Here is a 25,640-nt window from a genome sequence, read left to right as displayed (position 1 = left end):
CTGACTCAAATTCGATTCCTCCACCCCTCTAGGAGACCCCAGCAAGCTACAGAGAGTATCTTGCCCGCACAGCAAAGCCTGGCAAGCTACCCGTGACATATTCACTATGCCAAACACAGTAACAATGAGTCTCACGATGGAGGTGTTACTGGGCCTGATCAAGCAAATCGATGAACAATCGGAGAACAGTGACAGTGACAGTGACAGTGACAATTTCAATCAAAATCACATTAGGAATTTAGAGTCTAAATAGAGGATCTTAATTTTCTTTTTTTTCAGAACAGGGGCTGGAATGATAGTATAGTAGGCAGGGTATTTCCTTGCACCTTAAGAGTAGATGCAGGTTTGATCCCTGGAACCACGTACATGTCTCCCTGCCAGGAGTGATTTCTAAACACAAATCCAGGAGAAAGCTGTGGTCACTGTCAGGTGTGCTCCCCTCCCTCCAAAATTAACAACAACAAAAAATTTTGCATATGAGTGAAATTTCATGTATAATTAAGAATACTTTGAGAGGCTGAAGCAATGGTACAGTAGGTAGAGTCCTTGCCTGATAAGAGGCTGATCCAAGTTTGATCTTAGGTACGACATATGGTTCCCAAAGACCTATCAGGAGTGATCCTTGAATGCGGGGCCTGGAGTAAACCAAAACACAGCCAGGTGTGGCCCCCAAACAAACAAACAAAAAATAAACAAATCTAAAATAAAAGAATATTTCCTTCAAAATATCAAGATTCACCATAAACCCACAGAAACTAAAATTAGTTAAAGGTTATCAGGAAGCCCCAGACAGATGAAGCTCCCTTCTCTCTGAGGGGAGGTTATATGGTAAAATGCTAAAAGAGATCTGTGGAAGAACAGCATCTAAACCAATAGTGCAGAGACAATTAGCTGTTCATGGGGGAGAGATTAGTAATAAGAAAGATTAATCTCACACAAATATGACCCTGTAGTAATTAAAAAAAACAAAAACAGGGGCTGGAGAGACAGCACAGTGGATAGGGCATTTGCCTTGCATGCGCTGACCCAGGTTCAATTACCAGCATCCTATATAGTTCCCCGAGCACTGCCAGGAGTAATTCCTGAGTACATGAGCCAGGAGTAATGCTTAGTGCATAGCCAGGTGTGACCCAAAAGCAAAAACAAACAAACACACACACACACACAAATAATAACCAAAAAACCACCTTTCAGACACTAATTTAAGATACTATTTCAGATACAAATTCTTACTCTAGTGATTTTTTCAACAAGGAAAAGTAGTCCATTTAATTATAATTGAAAACAATTGAAAATATACAAGGTAGCTACAATCTTTCACTTTAGTGATTTTTAAAATGTGAATTAAATATCAGATGCTATATGCCACTCAACTTGATTGGCTTAGGTATTAACATATCTTTTTGTCTGTTTTTGTTTTCAGTCACACCTGGATCACCCTACTTGCTGTACTATCACCATATTGATGATATTGACAAAGATGAAGAACTCCTCCACTATTGATAGGTGAGTATAAGTGAATATGCTTTAATAAACAATTGGTAAGACCAATTATGCAGTATTCCAAGGGCCATGTAGATAGTACAAGGATTAAGGCACACACTTTGCATGTGACTTAGTTTCAATCCTTGGCACCAGAAAGTGCCTTGAGCACTACCAGATGCAGCCCCGGAGACCCCTGGAAAGCTGCTGATTTGGGTACAGGAAGCATTACCTGATAGCCCAGATAACTCCCCAGCATTGCAAGGCTGGAGGAGCACGACATCCTTAGTCTCTCTCATTGAATAATTAGCTAAGTGTTTAATAATCATCAGGCGTGGCCCTAGGTCACTTCTTAGGGAAAATAAAAGGCAAAACTATTGACATTTTAAAAATCTATATAGTGGGTCTATATAGTTATCACTTTATAAACATTTATGTGTTTGAAATATTTTATGATTATTATTTTCTCAAGTTTAAAATTCTATTATGAAAATATTTATCTTTCTTTTATTTTCTATTTTTCTGAGTTCTGGGGATTGAATGCAAAATGCCTCACACAGGTGATACACATGTTCTATCACTGAGCCACATATCCAGTCCCATTATCAAAATATTTAAAGCTTTTGTAGTATAGAATCAAATCAGCTGACAACAGTTGCAATTCATTTAAAATGAAGAAGCATGAAATATTTATGTTTGTAAAAGTATACCAATTAAAGTCACATTAATCACATTAAAATGTATTAGTATACAGTTCACAAAATAGAACATTTTATGATGCAATTAAAATTGTTCAATTATAATAATGTGATTTGCATCTAACTTTTTCTGAAACAGTCCTACATTACAAATCTAAGTACACCTGTTAATTCATCTTTCCTGTGCACATTTTCCAAGAGATTTGAAGATAATTTTAGATGCAAATTAAAGCTGCTGGTTTAGAAAGGCATTTGTTTCTGAGAGGAAAACCTCATAGAACTGGCACAAACAGTGGGATGCTCTACTTTCCCCAAAATTCACATCCTAATTTATTCTTCAAAGTTAATCATCTGGAGTTTCATGATACTGTAAACCAGGCTTCTTATATTTTTTCCATTGGCGATCCCTTTCACCCAAGATGTTGAAGTACGGTATAGAAACCATTCACTGATAATGAACCATACAAACTTATTTTAAAATAAGTTTTTAAAACGTTACCCCAGTTGGTAACCCATAGTTCAAGAAGCTAGATTGCATTCATATTGGGGAAGTGAACATATAGCTTGATGATTTTACCAGAATCTTGGAAAGCAACCCTAGTGACTAACAAAAGCACAGTGAGTTCTAAGGTTCACTTGCCTGAAATTCTCTTTGTGACTTCTCTTTTTTTCCTTTCCACATTCTTCCTGAACTTTTTTCTGAGTCGCTTCCTTTTCTTTGGCTCGTTTAAGACAGTAAATTTTTTCCTGCTCTTTGATAGATGGTTCAATTTCTGGAAAGTTCTGCAATGCTTGAATCCTTTCTGAACGCTCTATTTCTTTACCATCCAACCACTAGAAGAAAAGGACAATCAACAGGGTGCAGTTATGAAAAAGTCACAATTTGAATCAGCACCGGTAGACTTGGACTGGAATATTTTAAAGTTTAAAAACAATAAATAATGCAGAATCATGGTGGAATTATAAATACAGTGAAAGCAAAACAGAAAAACATGATCAGTTCCATGATTTTTGTTATCTTTGATTAGAAAATGAAACAATTTCAAGCTTTCCCATAACAATCATGATTATCCTGTTGTTCCTCGATTGCCTTGAGCAGGCACCAGTAACGTCTCCTTCGTCCTAGCCCTGAGATTCAAAAAAGTGCCACATTCAAGGCTCTTTCAGGGTTAGGAGAATGAACCCCATCATTGTTACTGGTAGTTGGCATATTGGGTACACCACAGGGAGTTTGCCAGACTCTGCCATGTGGGCAGGTTACATTTGGTAGCCCACCACGTTGTCCAAAGCAAGAATGAGATAATAAGATGTCCGGTAGCTGGGTTTTATAGCTTTATAGCTTTCCCATAACAGTTCCAAAATTCATTTACCATGTAGAGATTCACTGTGGAGATCTTGAAAGATTTTAAATTAAGATTGAATAAACTGAGAGATTATGATCAAATGGGCTGGAGCAATAGTGCAGCGGTAGGGCCTTTGCCTTGTGTGCAGCTGGCCTGGCCAAGTCGAGTTCGATTCCTCCACCCCTCTCGGAGAGCCTGGCAAGCTACCAAGAGTATCTCGCCCACACAGCAAAGCCTGGCAAGCTCCCTGTGATGTATTCAATATGCCAAACACAGTAACAAGTCTCACTATGGAGACGTTACTGGGCCCGCTCGAACAAATTGATGAACAACAGGAAGACCATGACCATATGGTCAAATATAAATTTTCATTAACATTTTGATAAACATTTGGAAGGAAGCAAGATAATGTTTTCTTAACTTATTTAGAACATAAAATCAAGTATTAATGTGCGTTCACAGGCATACACCACACACACACACACACACACACACACACACACACACACACAGATATAATTGCTAGACCTACTGTTCCTAAGAGATTATGACAAATGACTTCCCTGTTACCTTAGAGACAGGAGGCAAAACAGAACAAAACAAAACACATTTTGAAAATATATGAAGATATTTCAACATCTACCAGCATCTGTTCTAGGGTTTGAATTATTGAATCTTTTTTTATTATGATTTTTAAAGGTAACCTTTGAAAATGGCCTAAATTCCTTAAAGCCAAAAATCACACTTGAAGGGGGTATGGTGCCACCAGCAGGTCAATCTGTACCTGTGAGGTTTGTGCATCAGCAGCCTGATGGCACCTTCAGACTTCCAGATACCCCAAAATTGCTGCTGTGCCTTTGGCCAGACCCCAAAAACTTGGGGAAAAGGTTACCAAGAAAGTAAACGGCCAAAAGTTAGGTATATAGGAAACACACCCACAAACCACCTCCGGCTCAGCTATATAATTGGAGGCATGGCCCCTCTGGTTCCTGATTGAACTGCTTAATGGCCATGATCCCAGAGACTCAGAAACAAATCTCAAAATCCAGCGGCTTTTGGCAGAAATGCATCCGGTCCCTGCAGTAGGTTAACGGTGCTGGGCCAATCCAGGTGGGAATAGGTTTCGTGCCTTAGCCTGTTCCCCTTGGCAGTCTGGTGGCCACCATCCTCTAGAGGCCACTGGACACTCAGGTTTGGGCCCGCAGTGACGAGACACGCAGGGCCTCATGGGATGGAGGTGGAGCCCGTCGTGTCCTCCCCACCCCAATGAGACCCCAAGTCTTCACCCACAAAACAGCCTCTCTGACTCCTGATCAAGCTGCTTAAACGGCCATGCTCTCAGAGACTCAGAAAGAAATCTCAAAAACCAGTGGCTTTTGGCAGAAATGTGTCAAATCCCACAGTAGGTTACTATTGCCGGGCCACCCCAGAGGGGAAAGGGTGTTGCCACTCTCGCTGCTCCACCTTGGTGGCTCGGTGGCCGTCATCCTCCAGAGGCCATTGGACAGTCAGGCTTGGGCCCACAGTGACAAAACTTGTTGGGTCTCATGGGATGGGGGTGGAGCCGGTCGTGTCCTCCCCACCCCAACGAGACCCCAAGTCATCGTCCATGAACTGCCTCTCTGGCTCCTGATCAAGCTGCCTAACAGCCATGATCCCAGAGGCTCAGAAACAAATCTCAAAACCCTGCAGCTTTTGGCAGAAATGCGTCCGGACCCCACAGTAGGTTACCATCGCCGGGCCACCCCAGGGGGAAAAGGGTGTTGTCCCTTCGCCTGCTTCCCCCTGGCGGCTCGGTGGCCATTATCCTTCAGAGGCCATTGGACAGTCAGATTTGGGCCCACAGTGACAAGACATTTTGGGCCTTACAGGATGGGGGTGGAGCCGGTCCTGTCCTCCCCACCCCCACGAGACCCCAAGTCATTGCTCACGAACGCCCTTTCTGGCTCCTGATCAAGCTGCTTAATGGCCATGATCCCAGAGACTCAGGAGCAAACCTTGGAACCCAGTAGGTATTGGCAGAAATCCCTCCAGATTTAAGGGTTAAAATTTTGGAATTTCAAAATTGCGTGGCCACTACTGCAGCCATGCGACATCTTGTGTTATTCATAACCAGCAATAGAAAACAAATTGTCTACTGTTGTCTTTTCAGCAGATCTGAGTGTTGGGGTAAAATCTCAAATAATATTGGTGGGTCTGGTGTCAAAATATTGAATGTGATCAATAGAGAGAGAGTAATGTGGAAATCATCTGCCCCACAGGTAGGGGGAGGGTGTGGGATGGGGGTATACTGGGGTTGTTAGGGGTGGAGAATGGGCACTGGTGAAGGTATGGGTGTTTCATTGTATGACCGAGACTTAAACCCGAAAGCTTTGTAACTGCTCTCACAGTGATTCAATAAATAAAATTATAAAAAATTTTTAAAAAGTAAGGTGGAGTTCATGCACAATTCAATCAGCTAACCAGTGGCTGAATAAATAGCCGTACTCCTACATAAAAAGAAAAAAATCACATTTGAGTTTTGGAGGTCTAATGAATGAGGGTGGATTTTTTTTTTTTTTTGGTTTGGTTATGTAGTTGTTTTGGTTTGTTTTGAGGCCCTTGAGGCCACACCCAGCTACACTCAGAAAGAGTTCCTGGCAGGTTCCAGGGACCATACAGGATGCTGGGGATCAAATCTGGGTTAGTAGTGTTTAAGGCAAGCACCCTACCCACTCTACTACCACTCCTGTCCATTTAAGTTACACACTATAGCATTTCTAATGTTTTTCATTTAGAATTCCTGAAACCCAAAGATCTCCAAGCCTGCTCGGATTGGGACTGGGGCCTCCTCCACCCACATCCCCTACCTTCCAGTATGTAGGCATTACACCCACTTACTGCCCCTGGCGCCGTGCAATCCCATCATTGGCCAAGACCCAGGAACTATAAAACCCATCTCCATTTACTAGTTCTTACTCTGGAGAACCTGGCAGGCTACCAAAAGTATCCTGCCCACACGACAGAGTCTGGCAAACTCCTGTGGTGTATTTAATATGCCAAAAACCAGTAACAATGATGGGTCTCATTCTCCTGACCCTGAAAAAGCCTCGAATGTAGCACTTCTTAAAATCTCAGGGCTAGGACAAAAGAGAGGTTACTGGGGCCTGCTCGAGGCATCGATGAACAACAGGATGACAGTGATACAGTGATAGAATGATCTCACATATACTATAAGAAAAAAAAGCAAAGAAACAGAATTTAAAATGTACCAACTTTCTGGGACTGGAGTGATAGCACAGCGGGTAGGGCGTTTGCCTTGCAGACGGACCCCAGGCACCGCCAGGAGTGATTTCTGAGTGCAGAGCCAGGAGTAACCCCTGAGCATCTCCGCGTGTGACCTCCACCCCCCAAAAAAAGCAAAAAAAAATGTACCGACTTTCTCACAGAATGTAGAAAGTAGAAACTGTCCATTATTGATGAAAAACAAATGGGGCACACTATTCATGGTGGAGATATGAGCAAAATCCCAGTCTATTACCAAAACTTTTTTTTTCACTATTCTGCAGTGCATACTTACCAGTGGCTCAGTCACAAAAAAAAAAAAAGATATGTATATATGGAACTGCGATAGCAGGGCTGGAGCGATAGCACAGCGGGTAGGGCGTTCGCCTTACAAGCGGCCAACATGGCCGACCCGAGTTCGATTCCTCCGCCCCTCTCGGAGAGCCTGGCAAGCTACCGAGAGTATTCGATATGCCAGACACAGTAACAACAAAGTCTCCAATGGAGACGTTACTGGGCCCGCTCGAGCAAATCGACGATCAACGGGAGGGCCTTTACCTTTTATATATGGAACTCAAATAAATGAGCTGTGGTGAACAAAATTGTGTCTCTGGGTGGGGGGGGGGGGGTGAGGGGAACTGTTACCTTGAATTCCTGAGTCCATATTCAGAATGTGACCTTATTAGGAAATAACTATGGCATATGTAATTAGCTCAGTTGAGGTTATACAGGAGAAAGTAGCCCCTTGTCCAATATGACTGTCATATTATAATTCTTTTAGTTGAATCACCATGAGCTACAGTTACAAAACCTTCACGTTTGAGTTTCAGTTATACAATAATCAAACACCCATTCCTCCACCAGTGTATATTTTTAACCACCAATGTCCCCAGTATCCCTCTCCCTGCCCCACCCCAGCCCCACCGTCCCACCTCTCCCTCTGCCTCTGTGGAAGACAATTTCCCTCTTAACTCTCTCTCTACTTCTGGGTATTATGGTTTTACAATACAGATAATGAGAGACCATTATGTTTGGTCCTTTACCTACTTTCAGCACACGAAAGTAGATTTTAAAAAAAACTATTATGTGAAGAGACAGATATAAGCCAAAAAAAAAAAATCTTGCACAGTCAAAAACTACCAGAAGCTAGAAGAAAAGCTAGAAATAGACTCTCCTCGCTGTCTTTAGGAGCTAACTCCTACTACAGACACTTTGATCTCAAACTTCTAGACTTCTGTGTTGTCAATAAAAGTTTGAGGTTTCAGGCAGTTCCCTGTACTTTGTCGTGACAATCCTAGGAGAATAAGACATCATTTAATACAATTCCTTTCAAGTAAATTGCAAGCTTTTGATGAAGTGGCAATTACAAGTACAAAGTTTATCAACTTATCTGTAAAACACTGGCAAACACTTACAAATAGTATTTCTCAAAGAGATGCTGTTGCCTATTCTAATAGTTGACTCTGATGAAAGACTTGCTCCAAAGCCTATGCATTAATACACACAGAGCCCCATTAAGTGTAGTTTTAGTGCCCACTGCAGCCTTTCTCTTTGAGATTCAACCTGCTCCAATGACAGGAGTGTCAGGTGAAACAGGGAGCATCGACTCTCAGAGCAATGGCTTCATCATGCCTGTAAACACCTAAGGCACTCATCTTATTGCAAAAGTTTGGTCAAATCAGAGACACTGCAACCAGCGCACTGAAACAACTCCTAGCCCGCATTCCAGGCCTCTCAAGCCAGAACACTGCATTGCCAGCATGGGGTCAATTGTGAAGGGGGTGGGGAAACTGGGGGCGTTGATGCTGGGGAATTACACTGGTGGAAGGATGGATGTTTGAACACCATATGATTGTAACCCAGTCACAAACAGCTTTGTAATGCTCTACTGTCATGGTGATTTAATATATAAATCACTGTATTCACCGTATCACTGTCATCCCGTTGGTCTTCGAATTACTCAAGCGGGTACCAGTAACATCTCTATTCTTCCCAGCCCTGAGATTTTAGCAGCCTCTTTTTACTCATCTTTTCCCAACGATTGGAGGCTCTCTCAGAGTCAGGGGAACGAGACCTATTGTCATCACTGTGTTTGGCATATTGAATACACCATGGGGAGCTTGCCAGGCTCTGTCCATGTGGGTGGAATACTCTCGGTAGCCTGCCGAGAGTATTTTAAAAAAATTAGAAAAAAAGATTTCTTTCTACCCCTACTGCCATGTCCAAAGATAATCATGAAAACTTTTGTGATAGGCAACTTGTTTTGTTCAGTTAACAATACCTTTAATAAAAGTACTTATTTCAGAAAAAAAAAGGTCCATGACAAAGCCAATGCATCTATGTATTCTCCTGACAGAAGCATGAGGGTCAAGAACGGCCATAATTATATGAAAATTAACAATACTACCTCAGTAGCTTCAAGTAGATGATTTCTCTAGAAATCACATGTCATTTCCAAAGTTTCTAAAATACTAATCTAGCAGTTCTGTAAAAAAGAGGCTAATAGATAAAATAGTAACTCCTGGACTATTAGCATCTGATCCACCTCAGAGCTTATTGATTAAATATGCAAAATTCTCAATGGTGTAGCAAACCAGCTGAACCAGGAACTCTGAGACCTAATAATTACCATCCAAGTATTTCAATGCCCACTAAAGTTTGAGAACTACCACCACACGAGGAAGTTAAAAATAAAGCTATAATAAAATTAGTTCTGGAACTGGAAAGGCAGTACAATGGGTAAAGCTCTTTCCTTGCATTTGCACAACCTGGATTCAATCCCCGGAATGCCATACAAAGCCATATGGTATCCCAAACAACACCAGGAGTAATCCCTGAGTGCAGAGCCAAGAGTGAGCCCTGAGTATTGCCGAGTGTGTCCCAAAACCTAATAATAATAACAATAATAATAATAAATTCTTTTTTAATAAAGCAAAGTGATTTAATTAAAAAGTCACTTAGCTTTAATCATCTCAAAACCTTTCAGTTTGATCTTAGTAATGATGAATGCTCTTTGTAACATTGATTTGAATTAAAGAAATAGTTCAAACAAGCTCTGCTGTGTCACAAATGGGAAAAGAGAAAAGTATGAAATTTATTTTTCAAAGATTTTTGAACACTTAAAAACAATTTTAGAAGTTCAATAGTCAAAGAATTGGTTTTGGTTTTTATAAATATTCCAGTCTCTGAAACAACACATTCTCTGAAATTGTGAAGAAATAAAAAAAATCATTATAATTGCAGATTACAGGTTTTTCATTATGAAAATAAGCATACCCTTAATTGTTGAAGAGTTGCCACAACAAACTGCCTATAGCCATCAAAATCAGCACATGGGTTACCCATGAGAAAGAGTTCCTTCAGGTGGATATTGTGCTGGAGGGTTTTAACACTGCTCAGCTCACCAATGAAGTTGACGGTCAAGTCAAGTTTTGTTAGCCCTTCACATCCTGTTGAGAGAAATTAAAATAAAGGCAAAAAAAAAACGAAAAAAGAAATCACAGTTAATAAAATGTGGGTAACAGCACATGATAGAAACTGTACTATTTTAAGTCTCCGTAATTAAGACCGATTAATTGCTTACCAAAAAGTGGATTAGCAGAAATATCAACTCAAAGGCTTGGTCTTTTTTCTTCTCTCTGGGAGGACTGGGGGGAGAGAGGGCTCCTAAGAAGAGGTACCACACAATGCTCTGGCACCACCAGGGGTGCGTTGGGGGCTTCAGGACTACCCCCAGCGGTACTCAAGGTAACCTCAAGGTAACTGTGTGGTGCCAGGGATCAATGTCAGGGCCACATGCTTGCAAGACAAGCACTCCTATTACTTGAGCTATCTCCCCTGACAGCCCCTCAAATATTTAGTCTTGATCATTTTTATTTACACCTCCCTTTATTTTTAGTCCCGTAGCATCTCCATCTAGGAGAGATCACTTCCCTGAACCATATGCAAGTGCTAATCTGGCTAACATTTGGATTTAGTTTGCTCCTATTTACTGTGTGTAAAGAAAATCCACATGAGTGTGCTAGGATGGACTTTACTTGAGAACAATGCTCCTTTATACAGGGCATCTAGAACAATATTCCATATTCTGCGGGTGTAGAAAGGTAAAAATACACTTTGTCTATTGCTTTGTTCTAAATTCCGGTCAATGGGACAGTATGCAGACAGATACCTGTTCACAGATGCCAAAAAAGGTTAAGAGCATCTGAATCTTTTTAAAAAGTTTTGAAGGCAGTTAGAACATTCAAAGTAAAGGGAAGTTCCCCCCAAAGAAAGGAATTTGATAAATCCATCAGAGGGGCTAGAGTGATAGCAGGGCAGATAGGGTATTTGACTTGCACACAGCTAACCCAGGTTTTATCCCTGCCACCCCATATGGGCCCCTGAACACTGCCAGTTGTAATTCCTGAGTACTGAGACAGGCATAATCCCTGAGCACCAATAGGTGTGGGCCCCTCCCCCAAAATTAATCCATCAGAAATAATATTTGTAGTCACCTTAAAGAGACAGAATGGGGCCAGAGAGATTTACAGTGGATAAGGCTTTTTTTTTTATGACATCTTATTGTCTCATTCCTACTTTGGATAAACTTGCAGGCTATCAAATGTAGCCTGCCCACAGGGCAGAGTCTGGCAAACTCCCCGTGGCGTACCAAATATGCCAAATACCAGTAACAATGATGGGTCTCATTCTCCTAAAGAGCCTTGAATATAATATCAGGGCTAGGATGAAAGAGACGTTACTGGGGCCTGCTCGAGGCAACTGACGAATAACAGGATGATGAAATGAAATGAAATGAAATGAAAGGCTAAAGGTATAATAAAAGGTTAAAATAACAAATTCGTTCCTCTTAGGAAGGATGGAAAATGGTGAGTTACTGAAACAGGGTAAACCTGACATACCCATCTTCAGTATAGATGTGTGAATTAAATTCAAATTTGAATTAGCTCCCCTCTCACACAGTCCATATGAATTAGAAAGACAAACTTTTGAATTAGACTTTGAACTCTTTCTCTGTCACATTCTTGCCCTATAATCTTGAAGAAGTTAGAAGCCCCCATCTTTTTTTAATTGAATCAACATGAGATACAGTTACAAAGTTTTCAAGTTTGAGTTTCAGTCATACAATGATGGAATACTCATCCCTCCACCAGTGCACATTCTCTGTCACCAATGTAACCCCCTCCTTTCCCACCCTCCCCCACCTCCATGGCAGATAATTTCCCCCATACTCTCTCTCTATAGTTGTGGGCATTATGGTTTGCAATACAAATACTGAGAGGCCATCAAGTTTGGTCCTTTATCTACTTTCAGCACACAACTCCCATCCCTAACAATCCTTCCAACCATCATTGACTTAGTGATCCCTTCTTGATTCCAGCTGCCTTCTTCCCAGCTCACGAGGCAGACGGGCCTCAGTCTTCTCATGTGTAGAATCACTATAATGTTGTTACCAAATTGGAAGTTGCTATAAAGATAAGATTATTCACAAAAAGTACTGAGAACAGTGTGTGAACTAGAGGGCTTCATTTGCAAAAATTAGCTAGGGAGGTCTGGGTGATAGTACTGTGGGTAGGGGATTTGCCTTGCACATTGTGAACTCTGGAAGAGTTGGCATGTTGGTGAGGTACCCCTGTTGGTGAGGCTCAGTATAAAGCTGTCTCTCCCTACAACAGACTTATGCTTTCAGGACTCACCTGAAAGACTTTGCAGCCTTCAACATTTTAGGGCATCACCTGGTGAAACCCAGCTCTCCTGGTCTGCACTCATTACCTTCAAACTTTTATATACTTTACTCTTCCCATATATGCTCCCTAGTTATGTACTGCTTTCCTTTCATTGCTTAGTAAACTACCTTTTCTTGATTTGTTAACCTCACAAATATGAAATTTGATTCATACTGACTCACAGTTCTGCAACAGTAACAGTGTTACCTTTGGCAAGGTTTCTCACATTTTATTTATTTATTTTGCTCCCTCTCTCTTATCTATTCTTGAATCTAACACCTGAGTCTTCTATATCCAAAATACAATGGTTTTCTTCCTAGTCAGTCTTTTTCAAATAAATTATACTTATATAATTGACCAACCCAAGATTATGACAACTCTCAAAAAATAACTCGACATCTCACATCCACAACTGAAGATCTTATTCCTTTTTCTGAATGCCCATCCCGTTCCAAATGCCTAAATAACATTCAAAATGTACCAAATAGAACTCCCCATATGTTCAATCACTTTCCACTCCTTTAGAGAGTTTTCTGCATTTTTTCCTGTCTAACCCTTATTAATGCTGTCACAATTCTGTAACCACATGTGAGTCTGACATCAACAAGTCAAGGGTCATTTGAAAATTAAACTGTTTATGTCAATTTATAACCTGTTTATGTCATCAGTCATCAAGTTCTACAGATATTCGGTACTAAATTTTCTCATTCTTTTACTGATATTCCAGTTGACGTTATCATCACCTTTTACAAAGTGGCAATCACCACCATAATTATATTCCTATTTTAATAACATCGGAAGTGAAGAAAGAAGGGGCAGTGGACAAAAATAGAGAAAGAAAAGATTTATGGTTCTTCCTCTTACATATTTTCCTTCTTTTTTCTTCTATGCCTATATCTTCACTTTTATTCTTTTCTCCCTCTCCCTTGTGCCCTTCAAAACATAGGAAGGCAAAGCAAAGCAAAGAAAAAGTGGACAGACAGAAAATAGCTATGAAGGTCCAGAGGACTCCAAATCAAACAGAATGAGAAAAACATGTAGAGAAAAAATGCATTGGCCAGCGAAATCAGAGGCTGAGCAGTGAAGGGCACAGCTTTAGGTCTAGCAGTGCGAAGCTGTAGCTTTAGCAGTGGTTGGGCATGTGCCTCAAAGCCTCAGGTCAGTGAGGAAGGCATCCCAGCAGAGAGGGACATACCCGAGCAGAGTCTTCATGCCAGAGATGGCCAACCCTGGGGTATCTGAATCTAAAGGAAAAGCCAGATGGCACATTATACCCAGAAATGGGTGTCGGAGATACAGCAGAGCAAATAGGGAGGCAACATAGGAGAACCAAAAGGAAGATGTCAGAGCTGGAGGACCGAAAAATAATCCACATGAGAGGCTGCCTGCCTAGCAGGGGGGTTTGTAGGGAAAGCAAGGTGAAACGGCATCCACATTGGGGAACAGTCTCATGTATGGTGGAGCAGAGTAAGGAGCACATCCTACATGGGGGCCACTGTGAGGCCCAAAACAGGCTCCTCAGAAGCTACTGACAAGCTGCTGCTAACGTTAAGTCTCAACTAGGACTGAGTTTCTGTTTCCCCAAAGCAGTTTCTTGTAAACTCCCAATTCAGTAATTCACCTAGATAAGAAACTGGGCAGTCGGATCTGGCCAGTTATGAGGGGTTGTTGCACCCTTCTTGGAAAGAACCCCAAACTGTTACTGGTACCTGCTGTCTAATTGCTGACCACTGTTGTAATAGGGCAGTGCTAAAAATAGACCAGTATATAAGCCACTTCTTGACTCAACCCTATATAAACTGCTTGTGATTTGGAGTCGGGGTCCTTGTCAAGACTCCACTGCATTGGATGGATGAGACTTGGACCCTTGCTCGAGCTAGCGCTGGCTCGGGCTAGTAATAAAGTTCCTTTGCTTTTGCATTATCATGTGTGACTTGGTCTCTCCGCAATTCGGAATCTGAAACTTGGGCACAACACCACTTCCTGTTTAAATCAGCGGAAAATGTAGTGAAGAAGCCATCTCAGCTATAGATCTAATAATGACTGTCACAACTGATTACATGGATCAAAGAAGTTCAATACGATTGCTCAACCACAACATTGTGAATGGGTGTGAAACATGGCCTGTCTTCTTTTTGCTGTTTCCCATTCCCTTCAACCCGCTCCCCTCCAAGGGGCCCCTGCGAGGAATAGCCAGGCGCGGGAGCAGGAGACTGCGCTCTTCTCCTCCGGGAGCTGGTTTTTATAGTCTCAGAGTCTTGGCTGCTGATGGGATTACACAGCGCCAGGGGGCCAGTTGGTGGGTGTGACCCCCGCCTACTGGAATTTGGAGGATCTGGGTGGAGGATGCTCGACTCCAATCCGAGTAGGCTTGGAGATCTCGGCCCCGGAACCCACGTGGCTTTGTCCCTCTGCCGGTACCTTCAGGTGTGCGGAGAGTGGTCTCAGCATGGTGGTGGCTGGTCCTGGAGGTCTTCGGCTGCTGGGGCCCTGGCCAGGGCAGGGAGGAAAGCTCAACCCGCTCCCCTCCAAGGGGCCCCGGCGAGGAATAGTCAGGCACGGGGGCAGGAGACATTCCCTTACATTGTTGTGAGCATCACTTCGGTATGGTGCTCACACCCATGGGTGCAGAGCATGCAGGTGGTGTGTACACATGGTTGTAGGGTACCAAAGGATGCACTTATTCTGACACTTTGGATCACAATCACAGTACTAGTACTCAGTGCTCCTGGGGCACTGCAGGGCATGGTAAGGGCTTGCTTTCATGCCATCAAGGCAGACACTGCCACCATCAGATCCCTTGGATCTAAAAACATGGTTTTAAGGCACTACACTTTTGAAGGTTTTATTCACTACCACAGCATACTGGAACTGTAAGGCAAAAGAGTTCAGAAATGTATAAAGTTCACACAGTTCTAAACTGGGGACTTGGGAATGGAAGCCAGCCGAACAGCTGAACAGTACCCCAGAGTGTACACAGTCAGTCTCCTTGCTAATATCAGCTACTTATTACTAACACGACATCACCACCCTCACCACGCCGGTTACCAAGAAATTCCCTAGCTGAAGCTCTGTGGAATGCAATTTTGCATTTGTAAGTACAAGTAGTTGTGATCACAACCATCAGAAGGGAAGGCCCAGCACAGCCTAAGACCATAACCCATACCACTGTGGAAGAGAGCCAGACAAGTCTGGAGGCAGGAGGTAAGAGAAGGGGAGTAAGAAGGATCAGAAGTTAGACGTGGATCAGCAGCTAACTATTCCTTCCAAAAAAAAAAAACAATTAAATTCAAAATACCAGTCACCAAAAATGGGTCAATATCATGTATCCCTCTAGGATATCCCATTGTGTGATAAATATACATACATATATATATATACACACACATACATATATATATTAGTGCAAAGTGGATTAAATGAGAGAGAAAATCTTGAAAACCTGCCTCTTCTAATTAAGGAAAGAACAACAAGTGCCTAAGTGAGAATATCATGAAATAGAAGAAAAGCACAGAAGGAAACATGTAGCAAAAGAAACAAGGAGAGCTAAGAGTGGCTCCCTCTAGGGTGTAAAACCCAGGGCTTTACAACATTGGCAAGAAGTGATAGTTTTCAACTTAAGTAAAAAAAAAAAAACACTTTGGCTTTTGAAGCTATTGTTAATGCGATAAAACATATTATATTACTCTGGTAAAGTATTAAATATTAAACATAAATATCTAAAATGAGTAAGAACAGATAAACAAAGAGACTCTTTTATAAGGATAAGGTAACTCAATGACTTTACATCTTTTTTAAAAAAAATTATATAAATGTAAAGAACAAAATAACTCCAACTAAAATTAGGAAAAAATGTTGAAAATTTTCCTAAGATTTAAAAATATTTTAATCATAAACATTTAAACTATACACTTTAAACAACATTAAAAATACATTAGCAAGTATGAGAGAACAGTTAGGATTTTCAGTTATCTGTCAGTGTATGGTATATAGACTTCATAATACCTTCCTTTCTTTATGCTGGAGCGGTAGCACAGCGGGTAGGGCGTTCGCCTTACAAGCGGCCAACATGGCCGACCCGAGTTCGATTCCTCCGCCCCTCTCGGAGAGCCTGGCAAGCTACCGAGAGTATTCGATATGCCAGACACAGTAACAACAAAGTCTCCAATGGAGACGTTACTGGGCCCGCTCGAGCAAATCGACGATCAACGGGAGGGCCTTTACCTTTTCTTTATCCAGACTTTCATTTGGAGGAAAAAATTTTCAGTAATTACCTCTGCTGGAAAAACAAGTAATTTGTGCAAAACTATTCAGTACTATTCACAATGGCAAGCATGTTTAAAAGTATGTCAAGCACCGAATTAATAATTTACTTAAAACACATCAATATACTTTATAATTCAGTCAATTGATTTTTGGGGGAGACTTTTTGGATCAAACCCGGCAATATTCAGGGGTAACTCCTGGCTCTGCACTCAGGAATTACTCCTAACGGTGCTCAGGGGACCATATGGCATGCTGGGGATCAAACATAGGTAGGTCGCATGCAAGACAAATGTCCTACCCACTGTACTATCACTCCAGTCCCATTTAATTATTAAAACATACTTAGTCACTATATTAAAAATGCTACTAAATCATAAATGCAATTAAGTTTATATCTCTAAATCTGTATGTTTCCCCTCTCGGAGAGCCCGGCAAGCTACCAAGAGTTTCTCGCCCGCACGGCAAAGCCTGGCAAGCTCCCCATGATGTATTCGATATGCCAAACACAGTAAGAACAAGTTTCGTGATAGAGACATTACTGGGCCCGATCAAGCAAATCGATGAACAATGGCAGGACAGTGATCTGTATGTTTGTTTTACATTGGTAAAAAGTTTAGATGAATTTCATAAAATGTGATATATTTAAGTTTCATTGGACTTAAAATAGAGATTAACCGATATTTCTTAAATTTTATCTTAAGAGTCTCTAAAGACATTTTAACTATGCCTTCCTTTCACAAATGAAGAAATTGAAGAAGTTTCTATTTGAGGTCAGAGAGGTATTGCAATGGATAAGGTACTTACATTCCAAGGAAAGGAAGGAAGGAAGGAAGGAAGGAAGGAAGGAAGGAAGGAAGGGAGGGAGGGAGGGAGGGAGGGAGGGAGGGAGGGAGGGAGAGAGAGATGGAAAGAATTTAAAAGACTCTTGGATAAAATGTTTATAATTCAATTTTAATGCATTGTTAGATAAATTTTCAAAAAGTTTATATTTTTTAAAGTGATGAATTTTAAATATTCTTTTATTTGCCCTAATATAATAAACCAAATATGTCATTCTAAAGAACAAATAAACAATACAGTCGTTAAGGCTCTTGCCTTATACTCAGCTGACCCAGGTCCAATTCCTGGCACCCCCCCCCCCACACACACACACCCATATGGTCCACCTAGCACTGCCAGAAGTGATCCCTAAGCATAGAACCAGATGCACAAACCAAAATAATCCAAATTTTTGTGGGTCCATAGTAATGATTCAAAGGGTAGGCTTCTTATATGGGAACCCTGGGTTTAATCACTGGCACCTCATGATCCCCTGAGCACCAAGCTGGGAGAGGCCCCACGCATATCCAGGTTTGGCTCTGGAACAAAATCAAAAGTCAAAAAAAGAAGAAAAAAAGCCTCATGAGACCTGGTCTAGGAGCAGAGTGCTTGTGACCCTGGGTTTAACCACTGGCACCACAGAAACAAGCAAACAAACATACACAAACACCCTCATTAGACAGGATTGAGAGAGCCGATGTGTAGTGAGGCACAGATTCTCCCACCTCCTGCTTTGTGCATATTGAAATCATTGGCGCACTTCTGAAGATCACTGACAGTAAGAACCATTTCCTGGGGGCTGGGGCGATAGCACAGGGGGTATGGCGTTTGCCTTTCACATGGTCAACCCAGGTTCGATTCCCAGCATCCCATGTGGTCCCCTGAGCACTGCCAGGAGTAATTCCTGAGTGCAGAGCCAGGAGTAACCCCTGTGCATCACCAGGTGTGACCTAACCCCCCCCCAAAAAATAAAAATTATGTTGGGATTTACTTTTGTGAGGGCAAAGTATGCACACCCATCTTCCTCATCTCCCACACCAAACCCTTAAGAGGAAAAAAAACTAGGGCTGGAGCGATAGCACTGCCCGTAGGGCATTTGTCTTGCACAAAGTTGACCAGGGTTTGATTCCCAGCATCTTATATGGTCACCCGGGCACCACCAGGAGTAATTCCTGAGTGCAGAGCCAGGAGTAACCCCTGTGCATCTCCGGGTGTGACCCAAAAGCCAAAAAAAAAAAGGTGAAACAAAACTGGGGCAAATAATACAATAGTGGAGGCTCTTACTGTGGTTGACTCAGGCTAGATTCCCTGCACCCCAGGGGTAGTCAATCCCTGAGAATGGCCACGTGTGGCCCAAATTCCCCCACCCCAAATGAGATGGAACAAAAGAGCATTTTTGCCGACAGGTAAACTGCATCCTCCTTTCCAGCAATTCATCCCCTAAACATGCCCTCAAGCTACCCCTGTCCTCATTGCACGTGGATGGAAGGCAGGGCAAGAAATGAAGTACTTCAAGTAAACAGCTTGAGGTGAGCCTTGTGAAGTTTAGACAGTGGCAATGCTGCCCTCTTGTGGCAAATAAACAAAACATTGCAAGAACAGCGTGCACGCTGCATAAACTCCTTTAATCTCAAAAGAACAAGCCAGGGATCAGCCAGCCGCAAATCAGTCTAAACAACTTCTCTGATAGTTCGCTAACGTAAAGTATGGTTATAAAGTCAATTTCATTATTCCATTTGTTCACACGAGACAAAGGAAAGTATGCCGCCCTCATCTAAGGCAGACAAGCCAATGTAGGGGAAAGTTGGTTCAATTCCAGCTCTAAACATGGAATTCAGGGCTTAAATAATAATAAGGTTCTTTTCGAGTCTAAAACATGTCAATTAATATAAATTTTCTTATATTCAAAACCTTTATAGTTACGGGCATATCAGTATGTAGACGAGATGGCAAATAGGCTTTAAAAAAAAGAAAAAGAAAACTCTGCATGATCTAAGGAAAAAGTCCTCCTAATTTTAGCTGTCAGCAGATGGGAGTGGGGTGTGAAAAGCAGCTTCCCTGCCTCTGCTCCATGCCCCTGCTCTGAAGCGAAGCCGCCCAGTGAGCAGGGACTGCCCACTCACACGGAGCCCACAAGCAGGCCTGCAGCCAGATAAGAGGCAGAATGTGGAAACAAAAATCTTACTGAGGCAGATGAGTCCCGCACCCGCCACCAGTTACCAAGTCCTTTGTGATTATAATCAGACACCATGCAGTTACCAGGTATTGAGAAAAATATATATTAGCACAAGATAGAATCATGGGAAGTGAAACAAGAACCCTTTCAAAACAGAATGACCAGACTAAAAAGGTTTCAATAATGAATACTGAGTAAGAGACAAGGAACATCAAGCAGTCTGGTTACGACTGTGAAGGAAGAAGCACAGGGGAAAGGAGGAGCATCGGATCACACAGCTAGTTTTCATTTGTCCTTTTCCGTATTGCCCACCAAAGAGGGAGTCCATAGATAATGGAAACACTGGGGATGAGAAATAGTAAGATATAAAGAGGGAGTTCCGGTTGGGTAACTTCCTCTTTGGCCCCTCACCTGTGCTCAGGCACAGAACAGAAAAGTACCAGATCTCACACGTGGCCTGAGAATCCAGAAAGCCCAACAGACAAAGAGCCTCTGATCTATGGAGCTTAAGAGAGAGGCCCCAAGGTCCAGCAACAGATAGAGATGACACCAGCAAGGGTACAGAGGGTTCTGGATTTGATTCCATAAGTAAAAAATACAAAGGCAAAAATATACAAATGAGATTAAATCAAAAGATTCTTCTCTACTGCAAAAAGAACGGTAAAGGTAAAGGTAAAGGCCCTCCCGTTGATCGTCGATTTGCTCGAGCGGGTCCAGTAACGTCTCCATTGGAGACTTTGTTGTTACTGTGTCTGGCATATCGAATACTCTCGGTAGCTTGCTGGGCTCTCCGAGAGGGGCGGAGGAATCGAACTCGGGTCGGCCATGTTGGCCGCGTGTAAGGCGAACGCCCTACCCGCTGTGCTATCGCTCCACACTGGAAGAAAAATGTCTTATTGAATGGGAGGAAATATTTGAACACGCTTATCTGACTGGGCAGGATCTGGTCTACAGCGGGTAGGACATTTGCCTTACACGCAGCCGACCTGGGTTCAATTCCTCCATCCCTCTCCGAGAGCCCGCAAGCTACTGGAGTATCGTGCCCGCCTGGCAGAGCCTGGCAAGCTCCCCGTGGTGTATTCAATATGCCAAAACCAGTAACAAGTCTCAATGGAGACATTACTGGTGTCCACTCGAGCAAGTCCATGAACAACGGGAGGACAGTGTTATTCATCTGACTAATGCCTAACAGGCAAGATGTATATTAAGAACTAACAAAATTCAACAATGACAAAAAAAAACATGACAAAAACTGAGAAGTGCTGAACAGTTAATCAAAGAAGATAGACAAATGACCAACAGGCATATGAAAAAATGTTCACTACACTGATTATGAGGGAAACGCACATCAAAATGAAAATGAATGATGTCTTCACATCAGTGAAATAGTTTCTATTTTCACAGAAAAAACAACTGTGAGTGGTAGTGTGGAGAAAGAGAATTCCTCATTCATTGATGATGATCTCACGGATATGTGAGATAAGAAAAACAAAGCAAGGGAACAGACAAGATCCAATAAAAACAAACTCTTGGACTCTGACAACAGAATTGAAGTTACCAAAGGTTGGGGACAAAAGGGGAGTGTGCTGAAAGGCAGGAAGGATCCAATGAGCTGGAAGGATTTTGCACTTTGGCGGGGGGTATGGTGTGATAATCTTCCACAAACCCCTAAGAGGCATAAACATTTGTAGACTTCTAAACCAATGTCACTCTGATTTAAAAACGTTCTTCTATAATGTATTAAAGTTTCGTGGCTGGAGCAATGGTACAACGGGTAGGGCATTTGCCTTGCACACGGCAGACACGGGTTCGATTCCCAGCATCCCATATGGTCCCCCCAAGCACCACCAGGAGTAATTCCTGAATGAAGAGCCAGGAGTCACCCCTATTCATCTCCAGGTTTGACCCAAAAAGCAAAAATAGAAAGTATTAAAGTTTCATACTCACATAGACTATTAGTACAGTATATGTATACATTGATTTTGGGGAAACTAGTTTGGCAAATATACTAGGAATTCCATTAATTAGAATCACTTCTCAAAAAAAAATTATACCTGCACAGAGAGTTGACATGCAAAAGGAAGCTCATAGCAGCCATTATAACCACTATAGAAAAAATTGCTGAAATCACACAAATGTATAAACAGCTGAATAAAACACTTTGCAAACATTTTGTTACGTAGCTTATCCCTCATCCCCAACCCACTTCTACTTCTTTCCTGAGTAGACAAAGAACAAGATCATTCTAAATAAATAAATAAATTATCAAAACAATACTCAAAGTTAAATACATGTCTTTGATACAAAGACAAGAAACATTAACTTCCATATACCTCAAGAAGGAATGTGGTATGCAAAATAAGCTCATTCTCACATTTTTTTTTAGTTCTTCCAAAACCTAACTTTTTTTTTTTAATTTTTATTAGTGAGACACCATGAAGTACAGTTGTAGACTTACAAATTTTTGTGCTTGGGTTTCAATTATACAATGATCAAATACCCATCCCTCCACCAGTGCCCATTTCCCACCACCACGGATCCCAGTATTCCTCCCACTCCCCATTTTCCCCCCCATCCCACCCTGCTTCTGTGGCAGGGCAAGAAGGGAGCATCATTCTTACATTTTAAAATGAATTTTTTTCAAAAAATTTATCTCATTTAGTAAGCATTAAGAAGTCTAAGACATGTAAAATGTTCATTTGGAAAGTATACCTATTGCTGAGGCAATAATTTACAATGTAATTTTAAATTACAATTTCAATTCATAACAATAAAAGAAATATTCTTACCTTCCAAATTTTCAATTTTTTCAATGTTATTCAAAGCTAAATTCAAATATTCAAGTTTCTTGAGCTTGCTAACATTTTCTGAAATATACAAATAATGTGATTATGCTTTTATATAATCTTTATGAAAATTGTAATATAATCTAGAGCTTCTATGATGATAAAAAATATTTTGCCCTAAATGCATATTTGTACAATAGACATTGCTAGTTGCCTATGCAACGTCCATTTTTCTGATCATCCTAGGCATTTGATGATCAACAGTTCCGTACGTAGTCTCTATGCACAGGGAAATATGACAGTTTCTAGTCTCCAACTTAAGTAGGTAACATTGTTGCTCTTAAAATTATCAGTCTAGCATTCATTTGTGGGATATACTTAAAAAAAAGTATGAAGCTAATATCCAATGCCAGGAGGATTGGTCAGTGGTTGGATATTAGCATAAGTGTGTGTGTGGGGTGGAGAGTTGCTACGATAAAGAAAGGTTCAGTATGACAACCATAGTTGGAAATGATAGCTCCGGACAAGAATTGACGGTTGAAGGGGTTGAAAGTAGGTAAAGGTATATACTTGATAATTTTTCAGTATCTGTATTGCAAACCATAATGCCCAAAATGTGCACATGCGCATATGGGCACAAGGAGGAGACAGAGAGAGAGAGAGAGAGAGAGAAAGAGAGAGAGAGAGAGAGACAGAGACAGAGACAGAGACTGAGACAGAGAGACAGAGACAAAGAGAAAGAGACAGAGACAGAGAGAGACAGAAAGAGAGAGAAGTGAAGCGCCTGCTATAAAGGAAAGCTGTGGGGAGGGGTGGATGGGGGGACAGTGACAGGGAAACTGAGGGCATTGGTGCTGGGAAACATACACTGGTGGAGGGATGGGAGTTGGAACATTGTATGACTGAAACCCAATCAAGAACAGCTTTGTAATGCTCTATCTCACGGTGATTCAATTTAAAAAAAAAAAAAAAAAGTTGTCAGGCTACACTAAAACAACTGCTACTTCAACACATTTGTTATATGGATGACTTTGCATACATAAAAAAGAATCACCTGGTAAGGAAAAAAAAAGACCCAAAAAGGCAAGACTGGTTTGGGGAAAAAAATTCTAACTTATCAATAATAACAGTGGCCAAATGGGTCCAGAAGTAAAGGTTCTATAAATAAAAATGTATACAGAGTGTCTGGGGCAGCAGGAAATGAGTCTATTCCACCCAACAATCCTGGAATCAGTCCTTGCCAACTGTTCAAACCAGACTAACAAATTTAGAATGGACCAAATGCCACCTTAATTCAAGAAGCTCCTAGGCTGGAAGTATCTTCCAGGCCTGAGGCTCACCAGGAAGACTATTATCAATGTGGATTTGGGGAATCCACCCACACAGGTTCTGAGTCAGGGGTGGGGCCTGAGCTCATTGAAGCCAGTTCTGCGTTCCACTTGGATCCTCACCAAGTAGCCCCTTCACAGTCCATCTGCATCTCCCAGGGAGGAACAGAACTTTAGGCAAGGCAGTTGTGTTGCAGACTTCTACCTCAGTGACACAAGAGCAGGGCTGAATCCTTGCTAAATGGTTTTACTTGTTAAATAAATGCTGAAATGCCTATGGGTGGAGAAGCTCTGAAAAAAATTCCATTATTAGGATTTAAAATAGTGTTTAATTTAAGAATACGTTGGAAGCAAAAATTTTAGCTCTCTCACAGCTCTGAAAAGGCCTGTAATACTATGCTGCTAATTAGTCATTGTGGTGGACCCAGCTGTCGAAATTAAAATTTGGGGAAACTCTTTTAGATCCATACAATTAGGACAGCTCTTCATGTCCCCTTGCAGAAAGGCTGGTGGTTTTCTCTAACAGCCTTTTTAATTGAACAATGTTTCAGTTTTCCTCACTTCTGGCCCAAGTAAAAAGAAGCTGAAAATAATTTTCTGAAGAAATAGAAAGACTTTTAATAATTCTTCAAAATGATGCAAATTCTAGACTTTTTGCAATCCTCCAGCCAATTCCAAATTACCCATGAAACAAGGAGCAGCCACATCACCCACCAGGGTTTTTTGACCTAAGCAATACTAACACTTTGGGCTCCATAATTTATTCTGGGGGCTGGGAATGAAAAGTGGTGAGGGGGGAGTGCGGAGGGTTCCTGTGTACTGTAGGATGTTAGCAGATCTCTACACAGGACAAGTTAGTCGCTGCCCTCCCTCACTCCAAACACACTTACATTTAGGACAACTAAAAGTATCTCCAGACACTGCCAAATGGCATTACTGAGGTCACTGCATATCGGAATGGAAAATTAAAATACAACCTGAAAAGCTGACTTCTGTGCTTGAGTGCCAGAACAGGGGTTGCTACTCATTCTAATTCATCAACCCTGGAATCACTGTTTTCTCACACTCTGCTTTCCTTCCTGCTTCCTTTCTGTGGTTCCCCTGAGGCAAACAGGGGTAAATAGCAGTTAATAATAGTAGCAGCTCAGTAGCTGGAAGCCTGCCTCATGAGCAAAGGGGAGAAGGCAGCTGGAATAGAGAAGGGATCACTAAGAAAAAGATGGCTGGAGGAATTGGTCGGGATGGGAGATGTGTGCTGAAAGTAGATAATGGACCAAACATGATAACCTCTCAGGGTCTGTATTGCAAACCATAATGCACAAAAGTAGAGAAGAGATTATGGGGGATCATGTCTGCCATGGAGGCAGAGGGAGGGTGGGAAAGGAGGGGTAGACGGGGGATATTGGTGGTGGGGAATCTGCACTGGTGGAGGGATGGGTGTTTGATCATTGTGTGATTGTAACCCAAACATGAAAGCTTGTAACTATGTCAATAAAATTTTTAAAAAATTCAATCACAATCAATCACAAATCATCCTGTTATTCGTCGATTGCCTCGAGCAGGCCTCAGTAACGTCTCCTTCATCCTAGCCCTGAGATTGTATTCAAGGCTCTTTAGGAGAATGAGACCCATCATTGTTACTGGTATTTGGCATATTGGGTACGACACAGGGAGTTTGCCAGACTCTGTCGTGTGGGCAGGCTACATTTGGTAGCCTGCCTGTTTGTCCAAAGTAGGAATGAGATAATAAGA

At 41.7% G+C, this 25,640-nt stretch overlaps 1 protein-coding gene across 1 annotated transcript in view; it reads right to left on the bottom strand.

The window, feature by feature from the left end:
• The window catches only part of DNAAF11 (dynein axonemal assembly factor 11), a 108,739-nt gene that overhangs the window by 69,296 nt on the left and 13,803 nt on the right, over window positions 1-25,640 (bottom strand). The window contains exons 3-5 of the mRNA XM_056110368.1: window positions 22,564-22,641; window positions 10,064-10,236; window positions 2,817-3,014 (exon numbers count right to left, since the gene is read on the bottom strand). Of these exons, the coding sequence (XP_055966343.1) occupies window positions 2,817-3,014; window positions 10,064-10,236; window positions 22,564-22,641 (449 nt within the window). The remainder of the gene's footprint in view (window positions 1-2,816; window positions 3,015-10,063; window positions 10,237-22,563; window positions 22,642-25,640) is intronic.

The sequence above is a fragment of the Sorex fumeus genome, unplaced genomic scaffold (genome assembly GCF_029834395.1).
Source record: "Sorex fumeus unplaced genomic scaffold, SorFum_2.1 ptg000002l, whole genome shotgun sequence".
Taxonomy (NCBI): domain Eukaryota; kingdom Metazoa; phylum Chordata; class Mammalia; order Eulipotyphla; family Soricidae; genus Sorex; species Sorex fumeus.
This window is presented reverse-complemented; position numbering and strand designations above follow the sequence as displayed.